Source organism: Megalops cyprinoides, chromosome 1 (assembly GCF_013368585.1).
Source record: "Megalops cyprinoides isolate fMegCyp1 chromosome 1, fMegCyp1.pri, whole genome shotgun sequence".
NCBI classification, from domain to species: domain Eukaryota; kingdom Metazoa; phylum Chordata; class Actinopteri; order Elopiformes; family Megalopidae; genus Megalops; species Megalops cyprinoides.
Genome location: NC_050583.1, coordinates 15204694 through 15231561, shown reverse-complemented (window position 1 = coordinate 15231561; position 26868 = coordinate 15204694). Strand labels below are relative to the sequence as shown.

General features: G+C 43.6%; 2 protein-coding genes across 2 annotated transcripts; both read right to left on the bottom strand.

Annotated features, from left to right (window-relative positions):
- Positions 1-2062: 2062 nt before the first annotated feature.
- Positions 2063-4344, bottom strand: si:zfos-323e3.4 (volume-regulated anion channel subunit LRRC8E). Its single transcript, XM_036543475.1, has one exon. The coding sequence runs from the start codon at positions 4202-4204 to the stop codon at positions 2063-2065; it is 2142 nt and encodes a 713-aa protein (XP_036399368.1). The 5' UTR covers positions 4205-4344.
- A 7908-nt stretch (positions 4345-12252) lies between these two features.
- Positions 12253-18626, bottom strand: keap1b (kelch-like ECH-associated protein 1b). The gene is made up of 6 exons (XM_036548633.1): positions 18276-18626; positions 17574-17819; positions 15305-15990; positions 14239-14444; positions 13749-13925; positions 12253-13411 (listed from the first exon to the last, which is right to left on the bottom strand). Exons 1-6 carry the CDS (start codon positions 18582-18584, stop codon positions 13248-13250), a joined length of 1788 nt encoding a protein of 595 aa, XP_036404526.1. The 5' UTR covers positions 18585-18626; the 3' UTR covers positions 12253-13247.
- Between the last annotated feature and the right edge of the window lie 8242 nt (positions 18627-26868).

Here is a 26868-nt window from a genome sequence, read left to right as displayed (position 1 = left end):
CTCAAGCCTGGTATCCACTCTGTATAGGCAAATGTACTTATCTGTTGCCATTGTTTAGGCTGTCTTGTTTAGTCTCCATTCTACATTTCCTTATCTTGCAAAATTATTACACTGATTAAGGTCATATTGTATCGTTTATTTATTTTCTGGAGTCTGGACAGATGCACTCATCCATGGTGGTTTACATTGTGTCTTCTATTCTTCTATTGTCTCCATTTTTATGCTAGAGCAATTGAGATCTAGAGCACCTTGCTCAATAGCAGTACAGCAGCTTCCCTCATGGGATTTGAACCATAACTGTAACTATTACACTATATGCATGGCTACTTTTCTGTAAACAATTAGAGCTGTCAGAAACCTTTCAAATGTATTTACTTTTGAAGGGCTGCTCCGACAACACATTTCACACAAACACTTCTAAGAATAAATATACCAGTGCTTATAACATTTATCAATGGAATGGAATACTTCAATGGAACTGAGCACTTTATGATGAATGAGAAAAGACGAGAGAAGATGGTCAGAGTTACAAGGTGGAAATTGGGGTTTACTTTGAGAAGCCAGATGCAGTATTCTTACAGTGTTGCCCAATAGCACAACTACCATCCTTTGGCATTAGGTAGTTTTTAGAGAAACTCCACGCAAACAAGGCCTAAAGAGATATAGCTTGGGGGCTGTGTCCTTCATAGCTTTCAGACAAGGAGAGAGAGGGGTTTGCTGTGAACGTGACAAAAGAGAGAACCAGCTTCAACCAGTTAGACAGGATACAGAATAGTTTGCCCATCCCTTTCACAAACACTGCATGCTTAGAGAATGGTCTTCTTTAAATTGGTTTGACACTGTACAGGAGAACATAGCTGGAACTAATTCCCATGAGGTTCTTATGAAAGCTGGGTGTTTGAAGGGCTGGTGAAAGGTATCCTGTCACTTTGGGGTTGTGGTTGTAATTCTAGAGATGAGACCTAGTGTAACCAGGCACTATGCCCTCAAGGAGGTAGAGATTACTTCTGTAGCTATAAAGCTGTGAGAATGATCAGGCTTCAAACATGCCAACAATGAAAGCGAGCTCATCACTAACCCTGACACAATGAATCAAATGTACAATGATTTACATAAAAAAATAATACAGAGGCTTCACTGTGCTGTTGATAAAACATCTCGTTACTGCAGCCTTTTGGTAACAGAAAGGTGAGGTCACAGATAAGGATCTGCATTCTTTTGCCAGTCAGTGAATGTCACCCACATTATCAGAAGCAGTGTTTGTTTCCTACTACTGCTGTGGTTGTTATGCCAGCCTGGCTCTGTTTGCTCACTTGCCAAATAACTTAATGCATATAAATGCCTTTATTCCCACAGAGGAAGCTAGGTGAGTCTCTTAGGAAGAGGTGGCTTGTAAACATATTACAGGAGCCTCTGAAAGGTTCATTGCATCACATTACATTATCGTCATTTAGTAGATGTTCTTATCCAGAGTGATTTACACAGGTTGCAGTTTTTACATGTAATCCTTTGGTATAACTGGATATTTGCTGCTGGGTGAAGTGTCTTGCCCAAGGGTACAGCAGCAGTGCCCCAGCGGGGAACTAAAGCAGTAACCTTTCAGGGATATGCCCTGCTCCTTACCACTATACCCGCTAGGTTACAAGAACTTCATATCCTCCACACATGAGCATTCAAGATTGGTACATATATATTTACATGTATGCACACACATTTCAAGATCATTGTGGATCAGTGGTATGTGAGAAGAACTACCTATGAGACTGATTTTATCAAAAATAATTATACTTGCATGTTTTGTTTGGCCAGCAGGCACCACTATATCTTAGTGCCTTTTGTTTTTGAAAAGCCACTGTAGAGCTGAATTTATTCTAAAACAACCAAAACATTATTTGTTCAGTTTTTAAGCTTCTCAGCTGTCCATAGGTTTTTGACATCTCCATCATACTGGTTATACCGTACAGCTGACTTTTATTTCCCACTAACGTCTTTTGTTCCTGTGAACATTGCACAGGGCCACCTCTTGCTCCCCTGCTTATTCCAAACCCATACACACTGCCTCTCAGGTGTCGCTCATGCACTTCCTGATGTCGGAGGGCAGGCTGTCCAGGAGGTGCTCCTCCACCACCATCCCGCTGAGCCTCAGCAAGCGGCACTCCCCGATTTCGGCGGGCAGCGACTCCAGGCGGTTGCCCTTCAGCTCCAGCCGCACCAGCTGCGCCAGGTTGGCGACGCGCGGCGACAGGGCGGCCAGGCAGTTGCTCCCCAGCAGCAGCGTCCTGAGGCGCTTGCAGGAGAAGAGCTCCTCGGGCAGCGAGTCCAGCGAGTTGAAGGCGGCCGAGAAGTACTGCAGGCTCTGCAGGATGCCCACCTCAGGCGGCAGGGAGACGAGCGCGTTGTGCGAGACGTCCAGGTGCCGCAGCTTGGTGCAGAAGAAGAGCCTGGCGGGGAGGCTGCGGATCTTGTTCCAGCTCAGGTCCAGGGTCTCCAGGGAGCGCAGCTTGCTGATGTGCTCGGGGACGTACAGGAGGGCGTTGTGCCAGAGCCGGAGCGTGACCAGCCGCCGGCAGTGCTGCAGGCTGAGGATCTCCTCCACGGACGTCAGCTTGTTCTCCTTCATGTCCAGCTCCTGCAGGTTGGACAGGCTGAAGACGGCGCTGGGGATGCGCTCCAGCTCGCAGCCCACCAGCTCCAGGGCCGTCAGGTTGGCCAGCTTCTTCAGGCTGCTGAAGGCCTGCAGCTTGGCACCCTCGTTGTAGATGCAGAGCCGCTGCAGCTGGCCGCCCACGTCCGCCACGGCGGGGGGGATCTTGGAGAGCCGGCTGCGCAGCGTCAGCACCTGCAGGCTCTTGAGATCGCGCAGGGTGTCGAGGGAGGCGCTGCGGGAGAGCTCGTGCGTCAGGGAGCCGGTCAGGTGCAGCTCCTCCAGCCCCTCCAGGGTGTACATCCACAGGGGCACCTGCTCCGGCCCCTCGAAGATCAGCCGCAGCACCTTGAGGCGCTCGCGCAGGTTGCTCAGGGCGGCCAGCTGGAGCTTGGCGGGGCAGTGGATGAGGCACAGCTCCTGGAGGGAGGTGAGCTGGGAGATGGCGGCCGGGATGGTGACGTCGTTGAGGAGCTCCAGCCGGAGGGACTCCACCTCCGATATTTCGAAGAGGGTGTCCGGCAGCCCCGGCAGCATGAAGAGGTGCAGCTCCAGCCTGTCGCTGGCATTGCGGGAGAGCCGCTGGCGGAGCTTCTTGGCCGTCCACTCGTGGTTGAGGTTGATCTGCCTCAGGCGGCTCTCGCTGACCTCGGACAGGAAGACGGCGAAACGCTTGGAGTAGAGGGCGTCGTACTGGTCGCTGAGGTGGAGGAGAAAGGCAAAGTCGTTCTTAACGTCCGGAATGTCGTTGATGCCCGTCTCCAGACGCACGCTCTCGAACGAATACTCCTTCAGGGGCCGATGGAACAGCCAATACAGGGTGTAGATGCATAAAAGCCCGTACACTCCGACGAAGCAGATGTAGCAGTAGGCCAGCTTGGAGAAGAGGTGGGCTTTGACGTGATTACAGCAGAAGATGTCATAGCCCGTCAGCTCCTCTGGCACAGAGCACCGAACTACAATCTCGATATTGGGCACGAGAGCGACACTGTAGCTGGTAATGAGGAGGAATTTGAACACCTTGAGAGAGGTCTGCAGCACATACATAAGGTAGAGCAGGTCGGCCTCCTCCACATGGGTGCGAAACTTTTTCACCTTCTCAAAAAGAGCTTTGGCCTGCTCCCCTTCCTTCTTATCCAGAACAGAATCTGTTGACTGGGGTTCCGGAGCCTTCTTCTCCGGATTTGACTTAACTGAGGAGGAGCGGATCAAGCCAATGGTTTCCTCCTCGGCAACTGGACTCTCTGGGGCAAATTTTGACATGGTGTTCCTCCTCCAGATAACCATCTTCTCCTCCCCACGTTCCTCGGATACCTCACTGATGGCCCTTGTGGTCCAGGGGGAGTCAAAGCACTTGCCTAGGATGGCGACAAAAAGCTCTATTTTGGAAGAAGTGCCAGGGAACTTGAACCAAAAACTACTGGCCACCATGAAGATGATTGTGTGAATGACCACCAGGTATGGGAAGTATTTACCATACCAATGCACAGCTCTTTCGTAACAGTAGTGGTTGACAAAGATGTACTGGTGTATGTCCAGGTTGTTTTTCCGTCCAAACATCTCACGAGATGTCACGTTTGGTGGGTTGGGTGTGGTGTGCTCCCATGGGTTATCATGTTCACCGTGATCCCTGACATGACTGCAATCTATGTCATCCAGAGAGGGAAAAGAGAGGTGGCTCGGTAGGCAAGAAATCTTGTCCTGGGTCAGCTGTTTTGAGGAAAGCAGAGGTGCATGTATCATGAATGTACATTGCTAGCTATTGACACTGATGCCTTTGTTACTGTTTGTGCATAAGGACTATATTCTCTGCATGTTCTGCTGGTACTTTCAGTTCTGAATTCAAGTATTGCCAGTTTGATAGTAAATAAAACCTGCTGAAGCTTCATTAGATTAATTGTATTGCAGCCAGATAACATTACTACTAATGAGTAGTGAAAGAGTGTTTTTTAAATTCAAGTTTTTTAAAACAAAATCAGTTTTTTAAAACAACAAACAGTAAAGCACTGCGACCAAGGGTAAAGACTTTCATATACACCTACACCTTGTTAAACCTACTGTAGACATAAGCTGGACTTATCGTTCCCTTATTTGATTGTGAACAATGGAGGGGCAGTATGCAGTTTGGACAAGTTGCCTGCCCAAATGGAAGTGTGCATTAAGTTCTGTTATCTTGGATAAATGTCAGGAGTTCATGACAAGCAACCGAATGCATATAACATACGTAGTATTCAGACAATAACAGCGATACCTGTGACTGAAAAAAAACTATGTACTTGGATCAGCTTTCCCTCATACACATATAGCTAATTTGAAAAAAATTGCAAAGTCACTTGATTGAGAACGTTTTCTTGGTTTCGCTGTTTTTTGCTGTGACTTTGGATATATGCTTCATTGTCAATCATACAGCAGAAAGTATGCACAAATAAAGCCGTCCACTCCCAGTAGCAATCTAAGATAAGTGCATTATGCCCATTGTGCTCTGAGCTGTGTGGTGGGTTTTTTTTTCACCTCATATCCATTGAGGCTGGTTCAGGTCCTTACCTGCAGAGTGCAGCCAAAGACACCGATCATGAGCATGACTATGCAGAGATACTCTGTGAAGACGTCCCACCAGGGCTTCAGCACCCGGAACTGGGGGTGGTGGTCTGCGGCAAACTGCCGGAACTCATTCACTGGGATCATTCTAAATTCTGAAGACAGGCAGGAAAGAACACAGGATTAGGTCAATGCATTTTAACATTAGGCATCCGTTACTGCTCTCATCCAGAGTGACTCACATAGGTTACAATTTTTTTTTCTTTACATGTTATCCATTTATACAGCTAGTACCTTGCTCAAGGGTACAGCAGCAGCAGGGAATTGAACCAGCAACCTCTCGGTTATGAGCCCTGCTCCTTACCCCTATGCCACACTACTGCTACATCCACACCTACATAGCAGCTTTGGCTTTAGGAAATTGTGTGTGTGTGTGTGTGTGTGTGTGTGTGTGTGTGGGTGTGGGTTGAAGGCTAATTTGACTGAATTCAATTTACAAAAGGGCTCAGGCAGGGTACATGGTACTAGTAACGTGTAATATCACACATTTGTGTTTTACAATGATCAATTCACTTCAGCTTTGACATACATCTATAGAATGAGTCTTTCATTGTAACTTAAGTCGTATCTGTAGTCTTAAATTCCTCGGTTTTGCTTCAGTTGAAATTCTAGCACAACAGTAATCATCTGTAACAATAAAAAACAACACTACACAGCACATATGTATATACAGTATATATTTGCTGTTTATTTTGCTTGTAGCATTGTGATGTGTTTTGGATTCTGTGATTTAGTGACTGATATACGGTAGTACAATTGGTTTCCCTTGTCTAGTCAGGTTGCACAAGTTAATTTAGGGTAGAGCTTGAATGGTGTTATGCTCTCACTCACTAATCTGGGAGTGTTGTTAGCCTGGTCTGACACTGTTCCTCATTTAAACTGAATGGAAACACTTATGTTCTGTTATGCTGGGAGTCGCTCTGGAGCAGTGTCTACTAAATGAATCTAATGTAATGTAATGCCATATATGCCTTTTTTTTTACTGACAACAGAAATCAATGTGTCATGTAATGCAATGTGAGCCTTTCCACCATGGCCTATCAGAAATCAGGCAAGAAACGTGAACTGCCTCCGCTGGAAAACAGCCAGAACCATTCATGAAACAAAAAAGACCAGATGAGGGAGAACATAGCTTAGAATATAATGGACTCAGCATTACGCATTATGGATAAACTAGTCTGACAACACTCAGGAGAACAAAAAGGCAAAAGTGCTTTACCCGTCAGAGAAGTCGTTCTTGTAACGACTGTACGTCTGATACAAGGGATACCATCTTAAATTTATACTGTTCTGAAATATCCGCCAAAAGGCAATGCATTTTTAACCGGACCGTCCCTTTATGTTACTTGCAACAACAACTTTGCAAGTCGCTTTAGATAAAACTGAATAATTGTAAATGAAAATACAGCATTACACACAGCCCTCACTAAAAAGGCTGGGTAACTGCGTAAATCGATATGTACAACAGACAAAGCAAACCAGCATGTATCAACTCATATTATGAGTCTTTTGGTCGTCGATTATATTATTTTATTGTTGCAATGTTGCAATGCCTACTGTTTGACAGAAATGGGATGCTTCTCCAAAGAGTGCAATGCGCACGGAACAAAAATAAATAAGTGTTAAAACAACGTTAAAATTGCGTTTACAACAGTTACTCGTTCTAGTCTTTGGTTAGTGTTGGAATTGAACGGCATTGTTAAATGGAGTATCGCTGTTTTAATTAGACTGATTATGTAGACTAAGGGTATAATAATAATAATAATAATAATAATAATAATAATAATAATAATAATAATAATAATAATAATAATAAACGAAACTGTAAAGCCCATTTTGGCAAAGAGGATTAATACGAATAATGAGAGTACTGTTCCTTTGTGTGGATATTTTACATCAGAGTGAAGACGATTCTGATTTGTGAATTCAGGTGAGACCTTATTCCAAATGTTATTACAATGCATCAGCCCACCAATAGGAACACACAATGGGTTTTATTCACGTCATTAATGTTACAAGATTGGATATAAGACTTGTATGGAAAGGATGTACTTCTTGATCAATTTTATGTAAATAAAAAACAACATTATATATTTCAGACGATTATCAGTTATCATTGAAATAGGACTTAGCTGCGACTTTCATTTTTTGTATTTTGCACGTCCTTCTAATCATGCAGTATCCACCATCTGCCTCGGTTTTTAACACATTTTCGTTTGTAAATTAACCCACAGGGGAATAGGAACAGGCTCAAAACTTTCTTCAAAGTTAAGGCGGAGTCTTACGTCCAGTCTGGGCTACCTGTAGATAGCTTCACATGAACTCGAGACATTATTCCATTTCCAAAATGTTATATTACTTTGAATGCGCTTACCTTAAAATTGCTCGCTACTGTGAGATACGCTTTACGAATCTAAACAGAATTTCAATCGCTAGTACAAAGTATATTGTGCCTGAAATTTACCTGCGCTCGCGTGTGCAATCCACCGTCGGAAAAGTCAACCAGGTCAGCTTACTTCTGAAGTTTACAAGATCTTATCCATTACAACGAGGTGTAACTTGTATGTCAGAATAATTCCGCACGTGAGCTGGTGTGTGTATATTTATTCTGAAGTGCCAAACTTCTGAGTGACCGTAAATGAATCGTGAACTACACGGGACGTCGACCCAGCCGACACACACCATACGACAGCACACCTTTGCTGCTCGCCCATGCAGCTGCGCACAAGATAGAAAAAGATAGTGAACAAAGTGGGCATTGACCAATAGGTTTTGAAAATTTACATGGCTATTATTGTCATTAAAGGACTAACACGAGTGAAGCAAAACAAATGAAAGCAAGATAAATAATAAACCATTGTTATGAGAACTTGTTTATTTGACTGTTATTTGGATTGTTTTGCGAATAGAAAAAACGCGAACCAATAAAACTCCAGAAAAGTTCATCGTCTATAGGGTTTTGCTCAACTATTCTAACGCAAAAATACCATTTATATCAATATAATAGGTATATAAATATATATACTGCTACATATATTTCAGGAGCACACACAAAACACTTTTTTTCTTTTTTCCTACAGGAAAAAAATCAAACATGCTATTTTTTTCGCCAGTGAGTCTGGCGTTCTGAAGTCAGAGCTATCTGAGCTTCTTCTGAGATTATGCCTAAGTAATATCAGGATCTTTGTTTGACATTCCGCTGCAAGATTCATCAAGCAAACGCGAAGTGTCCACAGCCGTCATGGATCTTCAATGATGATCAGATGCAAGTAATGCTTTTGTTAATACTGTTAATATCAATAATGATTAATATTACTAATATTTCTACTAATAATTACAATACTAATAATAGTATTACATATAATAATAATGGTATTATGGTACTACTGTTACAACTGATGAACTAATTTAATTTAATTACAATGCTACTCATAAGCCAGACATTAGTGAGTTGTTACTAAGGCAGCAATATTATTTCCATGATTTCTTTCTGTCGCTTAAGTAAAACTACTGTAATTTGTATTGCCAAAATAATCTATTCTACTTATAAATAGAAATGCACACACATTTCTGAGCATAAAGAATACGTTCACCTACGGTCTCGAAACTCTTATATAGTATTTATACTTTGGCGCCACTCGGTGGTCATATGACCACATTAATCCACAGATCCTCACAGGAGTTTTTTTTTTTTTACTATTTATTTATTTATTTATTTCTTTTTGTCGTTTAATGATAAAGCCTGAATAAAGCATGTAACTTGTACATAAAGCGAAATTTCTTGAACATGGAAACTGAACAAATTAAATGAATGAATTAACTGAATGAATACTCATGATCCGAGGTTAAAAAATTGACTGCACTGAAAGAAGTTAAATATGATAAGTCAATTCTTTATATACACAGTCGAAAGTTTGGACATACCTGATTAATGGGAAACATGCATTCAAAGACATTTTGGTCCATGCTTAATTGCTTGAAATTCGTTTCTTAGACAAATATAAACAGTGACATTGATGCCTATGTATGAATTGCTTTTTAAAAAACATTTAATTAAAAAATAGCTACTTTGAAGAATCTAAAATATGATAGTTTTCATTTGTGTTATTTCATAGTTTTGATGTCTTCACTATTACTCTAAAATATGGAAAAATAAAGTAGTAAAATAGTCAAAATAAAGACAAAAAGATGTGTCCAAACTTTTCACAGCTACTGGATATGTATCATTATCTAAAAAGTGAAACCATAGATTGATTGTAAGGAGAAAGTCTCTGTGTGCAGTTGTATTTCAATTCTTTGGTCTTTGCCATATAAAAGTGATTGCACGAGTATACCTATGTATATAGCCATAGAATACATACACATGTTGACATATAGGAGGATACTACATTAAATATGATAGTACTAGTATTATTTTCCCTGACCTTATTTATAAAACTGATGAATATAACACTTAAAACAAATGTACTTTCATATTTCAAATATGAAATAAACCTTCATATTTAAATGTAATGTCACTCAAATGTAGTAACATTTTGAATGTTTGTTTATATTCCAGGTATATACAGTGGACATAAAAAGTCTACACACCCTTATGAAATTGCAGGTTTTTGAAATGTAAAGACAGAAATAACAACAATGTAAATGTCAGACTTTTTATCTGAAATCTGATCTTCCAACAAACAAAAATGCAGAGAAAAAAAAAAACAAATTAATTATTAGGGACATTTTAAATAAAAAACTACAACACCCTGATTGCATAAGTCTGCACACCCTTTCATAATGTTGGCTCTAGCTGTGTTCAAAGTTAACCAATCACATTCAAAATCATGCCTGTAGGTAAATAGCAAACATCTGCCATCAATGAAAGTGATTCTGAGTAAACCCGGATTAAAGTCAGCTGTTGATATAGGATTTGCTTGAATGTTTGGGGTTGCATCCTACTTGGAGAGCCATGGTCCGCAAAGAGTTGCCAAAGAAACTGCAGTGACTAATTGTTGAAAAGTACCAATCAGGAGAGGGATATAAAAGAATATTGAAGGCACTGGATGTACCATGGAGCACTGTCATCATCAGTAAGTGGAGAAAATGTGGCACCACAGAGACATTGCAAAGATCAGGACGACCCTTCAAAGTTGATGAGAGTATGAGGAGAAAACTTATCAGGGAGGCTACCAAGAGGCCAACCGCAACACTGAAGGAGCTACAGGAATTTCTGGCAGGCCTCTCCTTGCATGTGACCACCATCTCTCATATTCTGCATGTCTGGGCTATGGGGTAGGGTGGCAAGACGGAAACCCTTTCTTACAAAAAGGAACATCCAGCCCTGTCTAAACTATGCCAAAAGATTCATTCAGTCACCCCAAAACAATGTGGGAAAATGTGCTATGGTCTGAGACAAAGGTTGAACTTTTCTGCCTAAATTGTAAAAGATATTTGGCACAAAGGCAATAAAGCTCATCATCCAAGAAACACCAAACAGACTTTGAAGCATGGTGGTGGTAGCATCATGCTTTGGGGCTTCTTCTCTTCAGCTGGGTCAGGGGCTCTTGTCAAGATAGATGTCATGAATAGCTCCAAATGTCAAGATATTTTGGCACAAAACCTGCTGGCCTCTGTCAGAAAACTGAAGAAAAAGAGGAATTTCACATTCCAATATGACAATGACCCGAAGCACACATCCAAGTCAATCAAGGCATGGCTTCAGAAAAGGAAAGTCTTGGAATGGCCCAGTCAGAGCCCACACCCCAATCCCATCGAAAACCTGTGGAATGGCCTAAAGAGAGCTGTACACAGTCGATCCCCTCACAATTTGAAGGAACTTGAACTTTTTTGCAAAGAAGACTGGGATAAAATTACAAAGTCTAGATGTGCAAAGTTAATAGAGACTTATTCACAAAGACTTGCTGCTGTAATAAAAGCAAAAGGTGCTTCCACACAGTATTAGGTGGGCGGGGTGTGCAGACTTATGCAATCATTGTGTTGTAGTTTTTTTTTATTATTAAAACGTTCCTAATAATTAACTGTTTGTTTTTTCTCTGGATTTTTGTTTGTTGGAAGATCACATTACAGATGGAAAAAGTCTGACATTTACATTATTTCTGTCATAAGGGTGTGTAGACTTTTTATATCCACTGTAATAATATATTACGTAGATTGTTGACATGACATCTACGTTTATTCATTTGGCAGACGCTTTTATCCAAAGCGACTTGCAAGTGACGACCATGTGCAATGTGAAATATTGCCAAATCTAAAATCAATTAAATCAGTGCTGATGTGTCACTGACTGTCGATATGCTGGTTAAGTGATCACTTTTACCTCATGAACACTGAAAGTTAAACAAGTCCCTTGTGAGCCTAAAAGCAGTGTGTGGGCGTTTCTTTTCTGATTGTGAATATAAAAGATGCCTGTCTCATTCATGACTTTTGCATATTGGTTCCAGTCATGCTGGTATTCAGCATGTAATGGCATGTACTGAGGTCTGCCCTGAACAAATGAAACAGAGATGACAATGGAAAAACTGAGTACTTTACAATAAACAAATACTTTAATATACAATGCATTTGTTGTACAGTTCTTTTTTTTGCTTCAAAATTTACAAAGCATTTTTAAATAATCAGCTGATGTTAATTCTATTGAAAGAAAAAACCTTGTCCCTTTCAATTGGAAAAGCAAAATAAAATTCAGCACTCACAGGCATCTAAATACAACACATGCTCCATCAGCAAGAACCAATACAAGAGTTCAATTCTTTACAAAGTGGAAGTCCATAGGAGCAAAAAAAAAAAAAAAAATCTGAAAAACAAGCTTTAGAATTCTGTACAAGACTGTATGGAATATTAACATACAAAATGCTACTCCTTAAAAAAACCTGTAGCTTTAACTGCTATTACAAATACATTTCCTACAACTGTAATGAAATTTCCATTCACTTGAGACAGTGGGTTCCCATATGAAGTAAGGTATTAAGATTGTTTTTATTTGGGCAAAAGTAAGGTGCCGGTAGAGAAGTGGTATGAATCTGGTGGGGGGGGGGATTGGGGGTGGGGGAATCAAACTTCAATTGCAGGGACATTTTAGTGTTTTTACATTCATCACCATCCTCTTTAGTTGCGAAGCTCGTCAGCACTGTTCCCTTCGCGAGAGCTCTCAGAAATGAAGCAGATTTAGCAGGCTTGTAGCGAAGCCCTCCCCCTCCTGCACTGGCGGTGAGACGCAATGTCCTCAGGCGACCCTTACCACCATTGGCAAGCTCTGTGTCTCACTTGCATAGAGCGGCACCTCTCCCCCATCTCCACACCTACAGAGTGTGCATGTGTGTGTGTGCGTTTGTGTGGATATACTGACTGAGTGGTCAGGCAAGACAATGGCACTTTGCGTTCAAAGAAGTCTCTGTCTCTTCCAGTTCTTCACACTGCCCAAGACACGCCACGTTTCCCCTTTTTGAATACGCATATCCCCTTTTATTCTCCATGGTCTGTCTCTGTGCTGGCCGAACCTTAAAATATAACAATGTCCTCCGTGAACTCTCTATGAGGGCCTGGTCATTCATAAGCCTTCACCTCTTCTACACTTTTTTCAATCAGGCTAGAAAAAATATCGGTCCGTGAAGGCCATCAGGTCATGTAGGTCTGTTACATCACTATGAGCTACTGACAGCTGACCAGTGATGTCAGTGATGTTAAATTAACAACTGGGACGATTTTTCAAATAGTTACCTTGTGTAAGCAAGACCTGAGACAAAAAAATAAAACCCAGAAACTCTGCAGTCCCCCCCTGCCAAAAAAAAAAAAAAAAAAAAAAGAGTTCTTTTCTCATTTCGGCTCATTTCAGTGAACGATAATGGCTGAATGAGAGGCACCTGGAGCTCATGAGGACATGTCCCCCCCACCACCCAGAGCCAGGAGCTGCAGTGCTGAACACCAGATCCTGCCTGTAGGCTGTGCAGGTGCGTATACACGTGTTTGTGTGTAGAGGAGAGTGAGGTTTCTCGACAGGACCCTAGCACTTTTGACACTGAGACAGCTCCTTTCGGCAGGGCTCCATAGTGACGGCCACGCCCACACCACTCCTCCCTGACGTCATCTTGGTGACCTCCGTCCAGGTGTCCGTTTCCGGGTCGTAGCACTCCACGCTGTCCAGAAAGGTGTTCCCGTCATACCCACCTGGGGAGAGAAGCACAGTACATATTCCTTGAGTTGAGGCTTTCTTTTATTGCTTACATTCTTTCATTAACTAGACAGAGGCAAAAGCACTTTCGTCTGGTAATTCTGTGTAATCAAGGTGTTTACTGTATAGACTTCTCCTGTGTACTATTACAATACTTTTGCGGTGTTTATTCTTAAAGGTTTGAGAGAGCTGGCTTCAATGTTAAACAGGCATCAGCAGTTCTCAGAAATGCAGTCCTGCAGCAGGAACACCGGGAATGATTTGCGCCGGTGACAGCGGACATCGATCTGCAGGAAGCCGTCTCCTTGGGGGGGGGGGTGCTGAGTCACTCACCCAGCACGTAGATGCGGCCGTGGTGCGTGGTGACACCCAGCGCGCTGCGCCGGTGCTTCATGGACGCCACAAAGCTCCAGCTGTCCGTCTCGATGTCGTACCGCTCCACCGTGTTCAGCTGGTTGGTGCCGTCGTAGCCCCCCATGACATAGATCCCGTTTCCCAGGGCGCACACACCTAGCAAAACCAGAGGGCCGCGGTCAGCTTCGGAAAGGAAACTAACGGAGTTAAATGTGCCTCACGCTACATTACTGCCACTTAGCCGCTATCGGTTTTTGTCCCAACGGGATTAGGTCTTGAACGGTCAGGTTTTAAGTGCTGTTGACTGAATACTGACCTGGATTTACTAACAAAAGGCACCCCCTTTCTACTGCAACGTTCAGACCAGTATTCAAGCTAACAGCTCATCAAGTCCAATCAATCAGCAGCTCGGCTGAGCAGGAAACTCGGCTGCTTTGCGCGAATGCGCGCTCGCTGGCCCTGTCCTCACCTGCCCCGCTGCGCACCGTGTTCATGGGGGCCGTGCCCCGCCACTCGTCCCTCTCCGGGTTGTAACACTCGGAGGAGCTGAGCCGGTGCGTGCCGTCAAACCCCCCCACCGCGTACAGCAGCCGGTTGATGACGGCCACGCCCACCCCGATGCGCCGCGTCAGCATGGGCGCCACCAGCTGCCACGAGTCCCTCTCTGGGTCATACCTGCGGAGCACAGAGCGTGGTTACTCTCACTATAACAGTGTACGGTACGCCCGTCTCACTGAGAGAGCCAATACAGGCCAGCAAAAGCACTCCTGAAGTCACATTACATTGCATTTAGCAGGCACTCTTATCCAGAGCGACTTCCAGCACAATAGAGCATAAGCGTATCCATTCAAGTTAAATGAGCAACAGTGTCAGACCAGGCTAACAACACTACCAGACCAATGAGTGTGAGTGTAACAGACCAGTGAGTGTGAGCATATGACACGTTTGACAACGTCATTTAGGGGAAACTGCTCTGCTAGAATGTAATCTAAGTATTTAATGATATATGTAATAGTAAGAATTTACGGATGTAACGGACACAGAAACTCAATCGCAAAGCTTTTGTTTAAACCCCATCCCCTAAACCAAATAAAAACAAAGGAAATGCAAATATTACAAATGCAATTGTATTATCACAAGAAGTGAAAGTTACATCATGAGTTAACATGACGTGTCACGCTACTGCACGGATAATTCTAAGAGGAAGAATTTTTTCAGGGCTGGGAGGAAGTTATGTTTAGCAGAGTGGAATAACAGCATCACAGAACAATGGCCCAGTCAAACGCATTCATGAATGAGTTCCAGATTTTGGGAAGAAACTTCACCAAAAGACGCAGCTGAGGAAACAAAGAGATCCAATTTCAGCGGAATTGGTTGTTCAACAGTAACTATTCTAAAAACAGAAAACAAGCCCTGGACCTTCCCCACTGGCCGCCCACAAGTCAAACCACAGAGCCCAGAAAAAAAGGAACCGTGACCCCCCCCCCCCCCGGCAGTGCCTCCTTCCCCTGCGTCTCCACGGCGGTCAGACTTGCCTCTCCACGCTGTTGTGGTGGATGCAGCCGTGCGACCCTCCCACGGCGTAGATCATGCCGTCGATGACACCCACGCCGATGCGGTTCCTGGGCACGCTCATGGGGGCGCAGGGCGACCAGCGGTTGTTCATGGGGTTGTAGCAGTCCAGGGTGTTGGAGTCCATGTTGCCGTCGGGGGCGTTGTTGCGGCCCCCCACCGCGTAGAAGAGCCCGCTGATGACGCAAGCCGCCAGGCCGCTGCGTGGGACCTGCAGGTCGGCCAGCCTCAGCCAGGCGCCCGTGCAGGGATTGTAGGCCTCCAGGTAGCTGAGCGACTGGCGGTAGTAGCCGCCAGCCGTGTAGATGAGCTGAGGCACCTTGGGGGTCCGGCAGGACATGACCTTGGTGGGCTTGTGCAGGGTGAGGTCCTGGAAGATCTGGGAGAGGTAGTCCTTGCACTGGGCGTCCCACTTGAGCACCTCGCACCTCTGCAGCTGCAACTGCAGGAAGTGCGGCGTGAGAGAGTGGCAGCGCACCGCCTGCAGCAGGGCCTGCACGTAGGGCCGGCGGTTCTCGCGGTCGTACTGCACCCACGCCACGCAGGCGTGGAACACCTCCGACTCGCAGCGCACATTCAGCTCGTCCCGGCTGATCAGCGTCACCAGCTGGCAGTGCGACAGGTTGAAGAACTCTTCCTGGGTGGCCACCTGAGGGGGGGGGGGGGGGACATGGGAAGGACAGGCTCATTTCTGCAGGCTGCGACAACGAGCCGCCTCCACTTTAAGCTCAGAAAAGCTCCCACTCTGTTGATCTTGCACACTGGTGCGGAAACAGGCTTGGGCACATTTGCCTAGTAAAGACAACCAGGCTTCAATATGATGAGTCAATAGAGAGAAATTCTCCAGCCTTAAAGACATCTGTCTGTACAATGTATCACAGCCTCTCTCCTCTGCCTGCTGGGGTTCCCCTCGGACTGCCTGACAGTGCTCACCAGTCTGGTATGTAACACCAGTGTGCCATCTGCCTTTTGTTCAGGAAATAAGAGGCAAGCCAAGCACCACTTATCTAACAAATGCTTATTGTTCAAGCGAAAAGTGAAATCATTGATTTGCCCGGTACGCTGCAATGCTGAGAAACTTTGATTTAAGAGTATTCCGCATTTCAGAACCTGAAGAGCTTTCACATAGTTTTAAGTTTCTTCCAAGGGAAAGTGAAGTTCTTTGGATTTAATGAAACCTTGTCATGTTTCCACCCACACCTCCGTCACACTTGGTTTGCTATTGAGTGAGTGTCACCAGCATGCACTGATAAGTTTCTCTTCCTTGACACTTTCCCAGATCAACTGAAGAGACACGCTGCCACTGCCTTTCCTAAGAAACAACCTGAAAGGACAAGAATTTGCAACCATGTGGACTTTGGCTGAATGATTCAATGCAATCCGACAGCCAAAACCCAAAGACCTTACTGAGGCTTCTCCGTTTGGTCACGCTGTTTTGATAATTTCCGCTCTGTGAACAAAATCCTCCATTCATTACAGAGCATTACTCAAGTCATGCTGACAGAAATTTGATAATTAAAAGAGAATTCTTGAGAAATCCCATTCTGTGCAATAGTGAGGCTAGGTAAGTCACACTCAACACACGAATACAATGTAACTTCAGCATTTTGGGAGTGCTTGGCAACAAGTAAGTGTACAAGTCTTACATAACGCTTGACGGGAAGGTGCCAAAAGGAGATTAGGTGTGTCTGGTGCTTGTGCAGGAACACTGTGTGATTCACACTGTATCTTCCATTCAGTAAACGGATCCAGCTTTTTTCACCCTGCAGCAAAGCTAGGTTATAAGAACGCCTTTATTTACTGCCCACGCATTCTTCAAAGCCTGACTCAGCCACAACGCAGGAGCGCAATTACAACAAAGAACCAGATATTCAAAACAGCTGTTCACACGGACCCAAGAGGAAAGGAATGATTATAGGTGAAAAATACACCAGGACAAACTGCAACGGTAGAGTTACCTCACAATGCACAATCCACCCTGCTGGTGCTTCACTACTTCATCATAAATGATGAGTCAGCAAGGAACTGTGAGTTACATTTACTGGTGGGAAACACTACCCATTCCAGGAAAGAGGGTAACTTGTTAAAATTAAGCCCTGTAAACTACAAGCTCAGGGTCTTCCCTGCCAAGGCGCAAATCCTATTCTGTTTATTCCCAGGGCTGTGGCTGGGAGGACACTCTACAGACTACACGAGTACATGATCGTGGGTACACAGCTCCTGCTTGCTGACCTGGCTGAAGTTCATGTAGATGTACTCGCGGGCCTTCTGGTGCAGCTCGGTGCAGCCGATCTGCTCGGCGAAGCTGGCGATGCCGATGGCGTTGCTGGGGTCCAGCTGCTGGACCAGGAAGTCGCAGCAGGCCTTTACCACGCTGTCGATCTGGTACATCACCGCCCCGTTCATCACGTGGATCACGCACTTCTCCCCGACCGTGATGCTGGCCGTGTAGGCGAACTCAATCAGGCGTTCCATCACCTGGGGTAACGGGGGCACAAGAACTGGCTCAGTCTCAACAAACGGCCCCCAGCAGAGCTGTGGCATGTGGCACACAGCCCTAATCAGAGGGTGTTCCTTTCCCAATTCTCCACTGTTCATATACTTTCGCTTTCACGCGTACAAACTGTGTACCCTAATTAAGGTCCTATAAATAAATAAAGAGGGATACAATACTATAAGGAAGTTCATATCTTTTACTGGAAGCTGGACAAGGTTTCTTGAACTGCACCACTACACAAAACGAATGGAGGGAGATTGGGGTTTATTTTTTACTAGGATCCACCTCACCGTCACTTGCCACCAGTTTTCCACATTACACTGAATCAAGCTTTAAAAGTACTTGGCTATCACACAGATACACCTCTGTGAGACCACACACACACACACACACACACACACACACACAGCTTTCCCACTGGCCCGTTTCCCACTAACCCTCGGGTGTATCCCTTCTATGGGGACCACCTCCATGCCGCACTCCTTCAGGCCGTTGGTGAACATGGCGCGGAAGACGGGCGACGAGGAGGCCAGCACCACCTTGTGGGCCACGAAGTCCACGGCGTCCAGGTCGTTGTACTTGACGCGGAGCGTGACGTCGCACAGCTGCCGCTCCAGCCGCAGCTCGTTCATGATGGCGAAGGCGGCCGCCGTGTGGCTCTCCAGCGTGTAGCTGAAGACCCGGTGGCCGTTGCGGGTGGAGGGCGTCACCTCCGCCTTGCACTCCGTCATGCCTGCCGCGTACATCCTCACCGCCGGCGGTGACCGCGTGCACGCATCCTCGCTCGCCAGCGAAGGGCAGGGGGAAAAAAAAACCGGCTGCACCGGGGGCGGGGGGTGGGGGGGGGGGTGGGGGCGGGGGCCAAAGGGTGGCGGTGACGGGAGGGAAGTCTACCGAGTTAAAAGGCAGCGCAGGATCACGATGTATCGACAGGTGGGAGCTGCGCGCTATGATAGGGAAGGACTGTCAAAAGTCTGTGGGTGACACCGCTCTCTCTTAGGAAGCAAAGGGACGGCTAATAGGACACTTCAGGCTTAAAGGGTCTGCGGGTTACACAATACTGAACATTCCTGGTTTCCTTCATTATCTTTTTGGCTGAGAAACCTGCATACTGAAAATACTGGAATTACATCGCTGCCCAAACTCTCATCACCGTTTCGTGCGAGAAGTATTGCTCTCTCAACAGTTTGGAAGAGTTCAGAAGAGTTAGCAAGCGAGGTTCAAGAGGTTAGTCTTAACTCTCTGCAATCCATCTTCAGTGCACTGCTCTTACGTGGTGGAACTAACTCATGCAATAGTTTTCACCAAAACGCTACCCTTGACCTCCAATGCCTGGGCATTTCTGTGGCCTGAAATAGACTGTTGAATCAGTGGCATCCTTGTCAAGAGCACTTTGATAGGAAAACATTAAGAATATAATCCTTGTAGAGCTAATGGAGTTTTAGCTTTACTGTGCTGATCTGGGCCCAGCCTCTGGTTGCTACTTGTTAAAGAGACCAGTTGTGAGGAGGAAAAACATAAAGGATATGCTCTCTGGAGTTAATGTAGCAGGCTGGACTTGACTGGGATATTTGCTGGTGGCGTTTATGTGTTTGTCTTGGCAATGACTGCGTCCTATTTTGTTCTACACAAGGTGCTTCTTTAACAAATTTATATTCTGCTGCAGTGAGACTAGGATCTGTCCATCAAGGTAGGACGTACATGTTCTGCAGGAAGTTAAATTCTGTCCTACATTTAATTGTAATTTGTTAATTGGAGAGGACAGCTGAGGGACTTAAACAGACACCAAAATTAGTTCAAATCTCCTTTTACCAACAGCAAGAAGCACAGAAAATTATGAATCTAAAAAAATATTAAATATTACATTTAATGCATACCATTTTGTGAATCTTCTTGTCTTATACCAGCATTATAACTGTCTACTCATGTCACGAGGTAGGCTACTGAAACAGCATCGGCTTTTATAGTGGCAACTATGAAGTAAAAACTAAAGCTTTGAACCTACAGTTTGTGTCACAAGCAGAGAGAGCCGGTTGGAGGACAGCATAAAAGAGTGGGCTGGAGGACAGCTTAAGCTATTTAAGAGGTGGTGAGGAACTCAGCTGTAAAAAAAAACACTTAAGTTCCCAAAAATGAGGTATACAGCCAGCAGTGAGTGTCTCTCTAGGATAAGACGAGGAGGACCACTTGTCACTTCAGTGTTGCTCTCTGAAAGCCTCTGTCTGCTTTATAGTGAGGTTACCGCCTGAAGAAACACCTGAAGAAACAGCACAGAAAAACACAGGCAGCTCAGACACTTCAAACCAGGATCACTTGATTTTTAAAACTTACTTTAAACTTAACCCATACAAACATCAAGCAAAACACATACTTGCAAAGTAATAAGTTACTCATCAATGGAAGAATATATAAAGGAAGACAGACACACACATACAAACACACAGTGTTGACAAAGTACAGGTGAGCCAGCACACAAAGAAATTCTAAGCAAAAGAAGGCCACAGACAGTCTGATGCTTCAACTTCATATGCCATGTCATGTCATGTCATATCCATGTAACTGACAGAGGTGTCACTGATCACATTTCTAAAAGAATTTTGTGTATAAGCACTAAACCCTAATGAAAAAAACCTGTGTGCTAACATATCAGTGAGCAACCAACAAAGAAACTAAGTCAGGTTGTCAAGAGAAGAATGTGCTGAAAGCTTCCATCTCCCTCCAAGTATGGGCTCAGGGTTGATGATACTGCCTTATATCAGACTGAGTTCAAAAGGCAAGGGATGGAATGTTTTGCAACTGTGCTGCTGGAAGGTGAAGTCCACAAACAGAGCACACATAATAATTTCATTGCCACTCTGAACTTCACCTCCCATTACTACCTGTGTGGAATAATGTTTAAGATTCTGAGGATTAAAATAACCTAGAAGCAATGTACACAAAACATTCAGGGGGGATTCCTTCCTGTAATACTAATACATACAATTCTGAACATAAAATGTGATTAATTGAGGTAAAATGCAATAAATATTGTTACTGTATACATGGCTCAGTCTACATGTGTCTTGTGACAACGTGTGTAAGGCTTCAATTTCAGAGCAGATGCCACCCAGTGGAATGGAATCAGTAAGAAAAGAGATAAGGCTCTGATCTGACACGAGTGACGCACTCACAGAGTAGTGACTTAAATTAGGTCAAAGTTTAACTGGACAGCGTGACTTCGCTTTAGCAAAGTCCTGCGACAACGAAAAACCGAAACACAACACAGGTGTCAACACACAATCGAAAAGCTTCATGTGAACTTTTAATGTTTTACTCATATAATCCATCCAAATGAGCGTTTGGTGAAGTAAGCCAATAAAAAGAGAGCAGCAGACCGACTCACTTGACAATTTGGAAATTCATAAGCGAAATAGCTTCCAGTCTGAGCACTGACAAAGCTAGCTGCATATCAGTGTATCGGGACTTTTCTTTTAAAATGGCAAAAAGTGTTAACCAATATTTACAGAGCTGAAGCTCTTCGGATGCACCAGCATGTTAACAAGTTACCGAACCGCAAACACTGAAAACTATTTAGTCTAAACAAATGCGTGACAAATGCTCAAAGTAACGTTACAGGAAAATATCTGTCGCCTGCCTTCCACGCTAGCATGTGACGCGAATTCTTGTAAAGTAGGTCGATCGACCCTTACAGTCTGAATACAGAAAATGTGGGTTAGCCAACTAGCCAGGTGACAGTTGTCGTCTGTGTTCGGCTATCTTGCTGACCATCTTATTGGTGCTACATGATATTGACGTAGCTACAGGTAGCGAGCCATGGGTTATCTTACAAGAACAGCAAATTCTGCACGCAGGTGAACATAAAATGACGTTAGGTAGCTGCACAGAAATTGTTGTCCAAGAATGGTATCAGCAGGACCTATGAGCAACACAGATTCTGTTATTGTTGCAAGGTAGCCAAATTAGGCTAGCTCGCTAGTGCTTCATTCGAGGTCAAATAACCTAGGAATAACTTGCTAGTTAATGTTTCTACTTGAATACCTCGATGGCTAGATAATAATTTGCTAAACTTGTCTACTTAATTTTTTATCATACGCACATTTAGCACACATTCAAGTTACTTTAGGACACGTTAACTAACTTTGAGCATACGTGTCAAGAGCACTTTTTTAATCGAAAGGCCTAGAAACCCCGGACTACTGCAGCTAGCTAGCTGGTTTTCCCCGCCCAGAATAGTGTAGCTATGCTACCTAGCTGACTAGCTACAAGTACCTAGATGAAGGACGGGAGCAATGGGAGAAACACTGTTGCAGAGTGTCACACTCGTCACCCTTTAATTAGCAAGTAGCTAGCAAACCGCATGTTTACTTTTTAACAACGTGTTGCTTCAAGTACTACTCGATCCTACACCTTTGTAGCTAGTGGCTAGCCAGCTAGTTATGTTAGCTAGTTTAATGAGGAGCCACAAGTTGTCTGTTAGTTAGAAAACCATTGGTATTGATACTTAACTTGGTATATGCTTTAAATCTATTAAAGGTAACTGACGTTGGCCAGCTAACTGCTGTTAATGTTTAGTTAACAATCTCGGATAGCAAACCATTCTTTTCTCATTGGTGTGTAAAAACGAATGTCACTGGTTTAATGCAGTTCTTTTTTTTTTACCCTAAGCGACCATCATAACGTTATGCCAATTGCTCGAATATGGAATGTGCAATGTGGAACGTGGAATATGGAATCTAGATCGTTCTGTTTCAGCCAGCAAAGTGTTTTGTGGAACATTCAAAAGATCTGGCAATCACACGTTGCTATATATGAGTATCACCCCTTCGTTTTTACATAGCTAATGTTAGTCTATCTCTATCCTACTGTAACGATTATGCTTGACCCCGGTCCATTTCGGAGTCCACAACCTCTGCACACACAACACGGGTGAACGCGATTCCTTTTTGGATTTTCTTCGACCGACAGACTGGCTAAGTCTAGCGATAAATATCCAACTAATCTTACTGTTCGCTAAGTTGCCGTACAACTTGGCAAGCAAACTTGTTTACAGTTGGAGGTCCACAAAACTACAAGCACTGTCTTCTTTAATGACACAATGAACCATAAGAATATGGTATAAAAGAATCTTTGGTAGCTAGCTAGATATTTGATTTGGAAAAACGCCTTAGCAAGTGATTCACCATAAAGATGATGCGGGAGATGGAGGGAATTGTATGTTCCATAGCATGAACCAGTACACTAGCCAGTACCCAGGTAGTTAAGACTCTGGATAACGCAGCTATTTAGCTAAACTACATCAGACAAGCTAGCTACGATTCCTGCCATATGTCAATTTCTAGACTTGCAAGACTAGCTATATCTCCACAAGGACCTGCAATACAATCCAAAAATAAATTAGCGTTTTAAAACGCATGTGTAAAGACAAACTAAGCAGGCAGTCGTTTTGTCACACTTAGCGGCTGAGCGAGCGAAGACAGTCAGAGACCACTGTTGCGTACCCGTCAAATGCAGTGGAAATCTTTAGTCAATAGCATAAGCTAAGGACACTGTAATACCACAGTTGCAGTGCCAGTACATCGGAGGAATGTAGCTAGCTATAGCTAGTTACCTGGATAAAACACAGCTTAGCCCGCTAGGGTTTCCCCAAGCAAGCAGCTAGCCAGCTACCTAGCGAGCTAATGAGAATCGAACACGGTAGCTACATCGCTAGCAATTTCAAAATATTGCTAGGCACCGACTATTCTCATTAGCCTAGGCTAACAAACGCAGATACAAAGTTCAATTAAAGTGTACGAATATGTCAGCGGTATAGTGTTTGACGTTACTTACAGACAGATACACACAAACACTGGTCAATTCTTCCATTGCTGTCTGTGCACTACGGAATAGAAGGCAAAGCAGTAACTCACCATGACTAAGCATTGTACTAACCTCATCTCATTGCCAAAATAAAAGCCGGCCCCAAGACGACGAGGTTTACTCTCGGTTGCAGGGAGAAATGGAGGCTTTTACGGAAGTGTACAGCAAAAATATGAGAAAAGAGGAAGCGCTGCGCTTTTGAATCTTCGCGTAATGATCCTGTTCCATGGAAATCCGCCTCCCATCCGTATGCTCGCCGACAAGCAGACTTTCTGAATTTTAATAGTGGAGTTTACGTAGGTTATTAGATTAGCCAAATTTTACTGTTGTCAGACGGTATGGATCGATCATCCTAAGAATGAGCCATAAATGGCATGTTCATTTGTATTATCGAACCCAATTTGACATAATACTTTGACTCAGTAGTCAGTATGAAATGATTTTACTCAATCACACACAGATCTCCCGATGAAACAAAGGTGCGACAACCCCCACGTATCCTACCCATTGTTCAATGAATCTCACTCCCAATTCTTACGTTCAACCAAGGAGGTTTGTTACGGCCTTCGAGCTTCTTTAGGACACACTTCAATTGGTAGGTATCCTCTGTCTTGGTATTTGGGACACTGTCTTATCTTCTGAATTTACGGCATGTATTACTGTGATGAATGCTTAAAGAGTCAAGTGGATACGAACCTGCGTCAGAAAACCTGCCACAAGGTGTCACCCCAAGTCAAGAGTGCTCATATAACTGTTACAGTGTTCTTGGCAGTATTATAAGCGTACTACTGATATTACACAACGCTCAGCGTGCAGGTGAGTTTGGAATCAATCCTGACCTAATTTGTCAGCATCCTCCCCCTCAGTGACATTATGTAATAAATTGTTCCATTTTTTGATTTTTGATGAAGCAAGTCACAGGTGGGTATATCTTTAGAGTCATGGGACAGTTGTCCTTGAATGAACTCAATATTAAATTAGAAGGCCAGCAGGGAATGTGTTACATTTGACTTATAACTCTCAAATCAAAATACTCATGCACTTTCTGGATTAACAAATGTAGGCCTGCAGACACAGAGAAATCTAGCAGGTATAAAACAGAGGGCTGTGCGGCATTGCTTTTGGGGAACTGGGTTTCTAACTAGAAATGTGTAGGATAAAGGTTTATGCAAAGTAAATAATAATAATAATAATAATAATAATATAAAGTATTAATACAACCATCTCAATGCTTCTGTAAGTTTAGTGTAAAATTAGGGATACAGTCAGAAATGCAAAAATGTGACCCCAAATCCCTACATATCTCATGGTCACTCCTGGAGAAGTGTTATACACAAATATGCTGTAATTATATTTCTTTAGTTATGTATAGTATATTTATTGGATAATGTGGTATTATATGTCTAAGCATAATTGTGTTTTCAGAATAAATTAAACTGGTTATCCCCCCCCCAGTCATCAAAGTACTTTGTAAATTCACCTTGGTCTTCCAATCTGTTGTAGAAAGTACACGCTGTAGTGGTTGCTTAATGTTGCAGAGAAAGTTGTCTGTCCCATCTTACTTTTACTCCATCTCCATGACTGCACCTGCGTGAGGTGGGTTGGCCTGAGGGATCATCTGTTCGAATTCTGCGCTGACTCATCCTCTCGCCCGCAAAAGATTCGTCCCTCAGTCCGTGACTCATTGAAGAGGATTGGAACAGCACAGCTTCTGCGGGGTAAAAACTGCCAGTAAAGACTGTCAGCCTCTGCTGCTGAGACTGCGATAGACTAATGCAGAGCACAAACTCGTGAGACAGTGGCTGGTATTTCCTGTGGAATGCATACAAGTATGTTGTAGCCATAAGGCCTCAGTATCACAGTCAAGACAAAAGTTTGTCATATCTTTCCATATTATTTCTAAAGATCTATTAAATATGAATCTGATATTCATATGAATAATTAATCTGATAATATATGTATTTATAAGAGGCTTTCAGAAGCACCACAAAATGGTTTAATTGTATATATTAATATGAGCATAAACATACACGTGTAACATCAGATTTGTATTTGACCCTTTTGTCATTGCTTACCTCTTTGTTATAAGTTCATTTTTGATGCTTAATTGATGCATTTTAACAAAGCCTGCACTCTAGCAGTGGAGAAGACTGCAAAGTACAGCTGAACAAAAACATGTTCTCTTCTGTGTTTTCTGTAGAAAAACTAGAATGGTAACTGTGATCACCCGCCGCATGTGAATTTTCTATTTTGCAAATGAATCATTTTCCCGTACTGCTGTTCATCTTTTTATGTGAAAAGTTGACTTGTTTCTGACAGACACTGTGGGTTGCGGTTAGGAGTAGGCACTGCAAGAAAGTGGGTGAGATTTACTTCAAAAGAGCACCCAGAATTTATTCTGCTCGCAATGCAAAGCGATGGGTTTCTTCTTCGCTGAGAGCCGAAGTAGCTCCCTGCGTGTCTCCACAGGTGTGCGTCTGCTCTTAGGCTGGGTGGCGTGAAGGCTATACCGTACAGAGGTGGGTGCACTGAGTCAGTGTGTTTACCAGGAAAGGAAAATTCAGATCAGGAGTTAACGCTGCAATGAAATAATATGCCACCCTCTAACTGTTTACCTCCACTGCAACAATGCAGCATTAGGTGCGCAAGGGGATATTTATTTATTTATTTATTTTTTGTGAAAAGAGTCGGGTGTATGAGGCAAAATGTATAATGTATAATGTGTGTTGGAGCCTGAGATTGTCATTGAGGGCTGTCATCTATTTATTCCAATCATTATGTAGTCATTTTTAAAAAAAAAAAAATAGGGAAGAACATATTGTGAGTAGCCTTAATTATCTCTTGTAGATGTGTTAGGATTTGGTGTGGCTTTGGTAGTGATTCATTATGTGTCAGCTGTCTGGGAACAAAGCTCAAACCCAGTGAAATAACATGTTTAGACCGTGGTTGTTTGTAGACTCCCAGGAGCATATTTGCTGGTCACACGAGAAAATAATCTTTAAGTTACCCTAAGTTGCCTTCATTCTGTGACTCATTTGAAGTTTGCCTCACTTTTTCTGCAGTACTCATTAACCCATTAGATTCTTGGGGGTGAGGGTGAGGGGGGGGGGGATGCGTTTGAGATTGGCTTTGAAAAGCGGGTCCTTTGTTCTGTCACATAACACAGACATT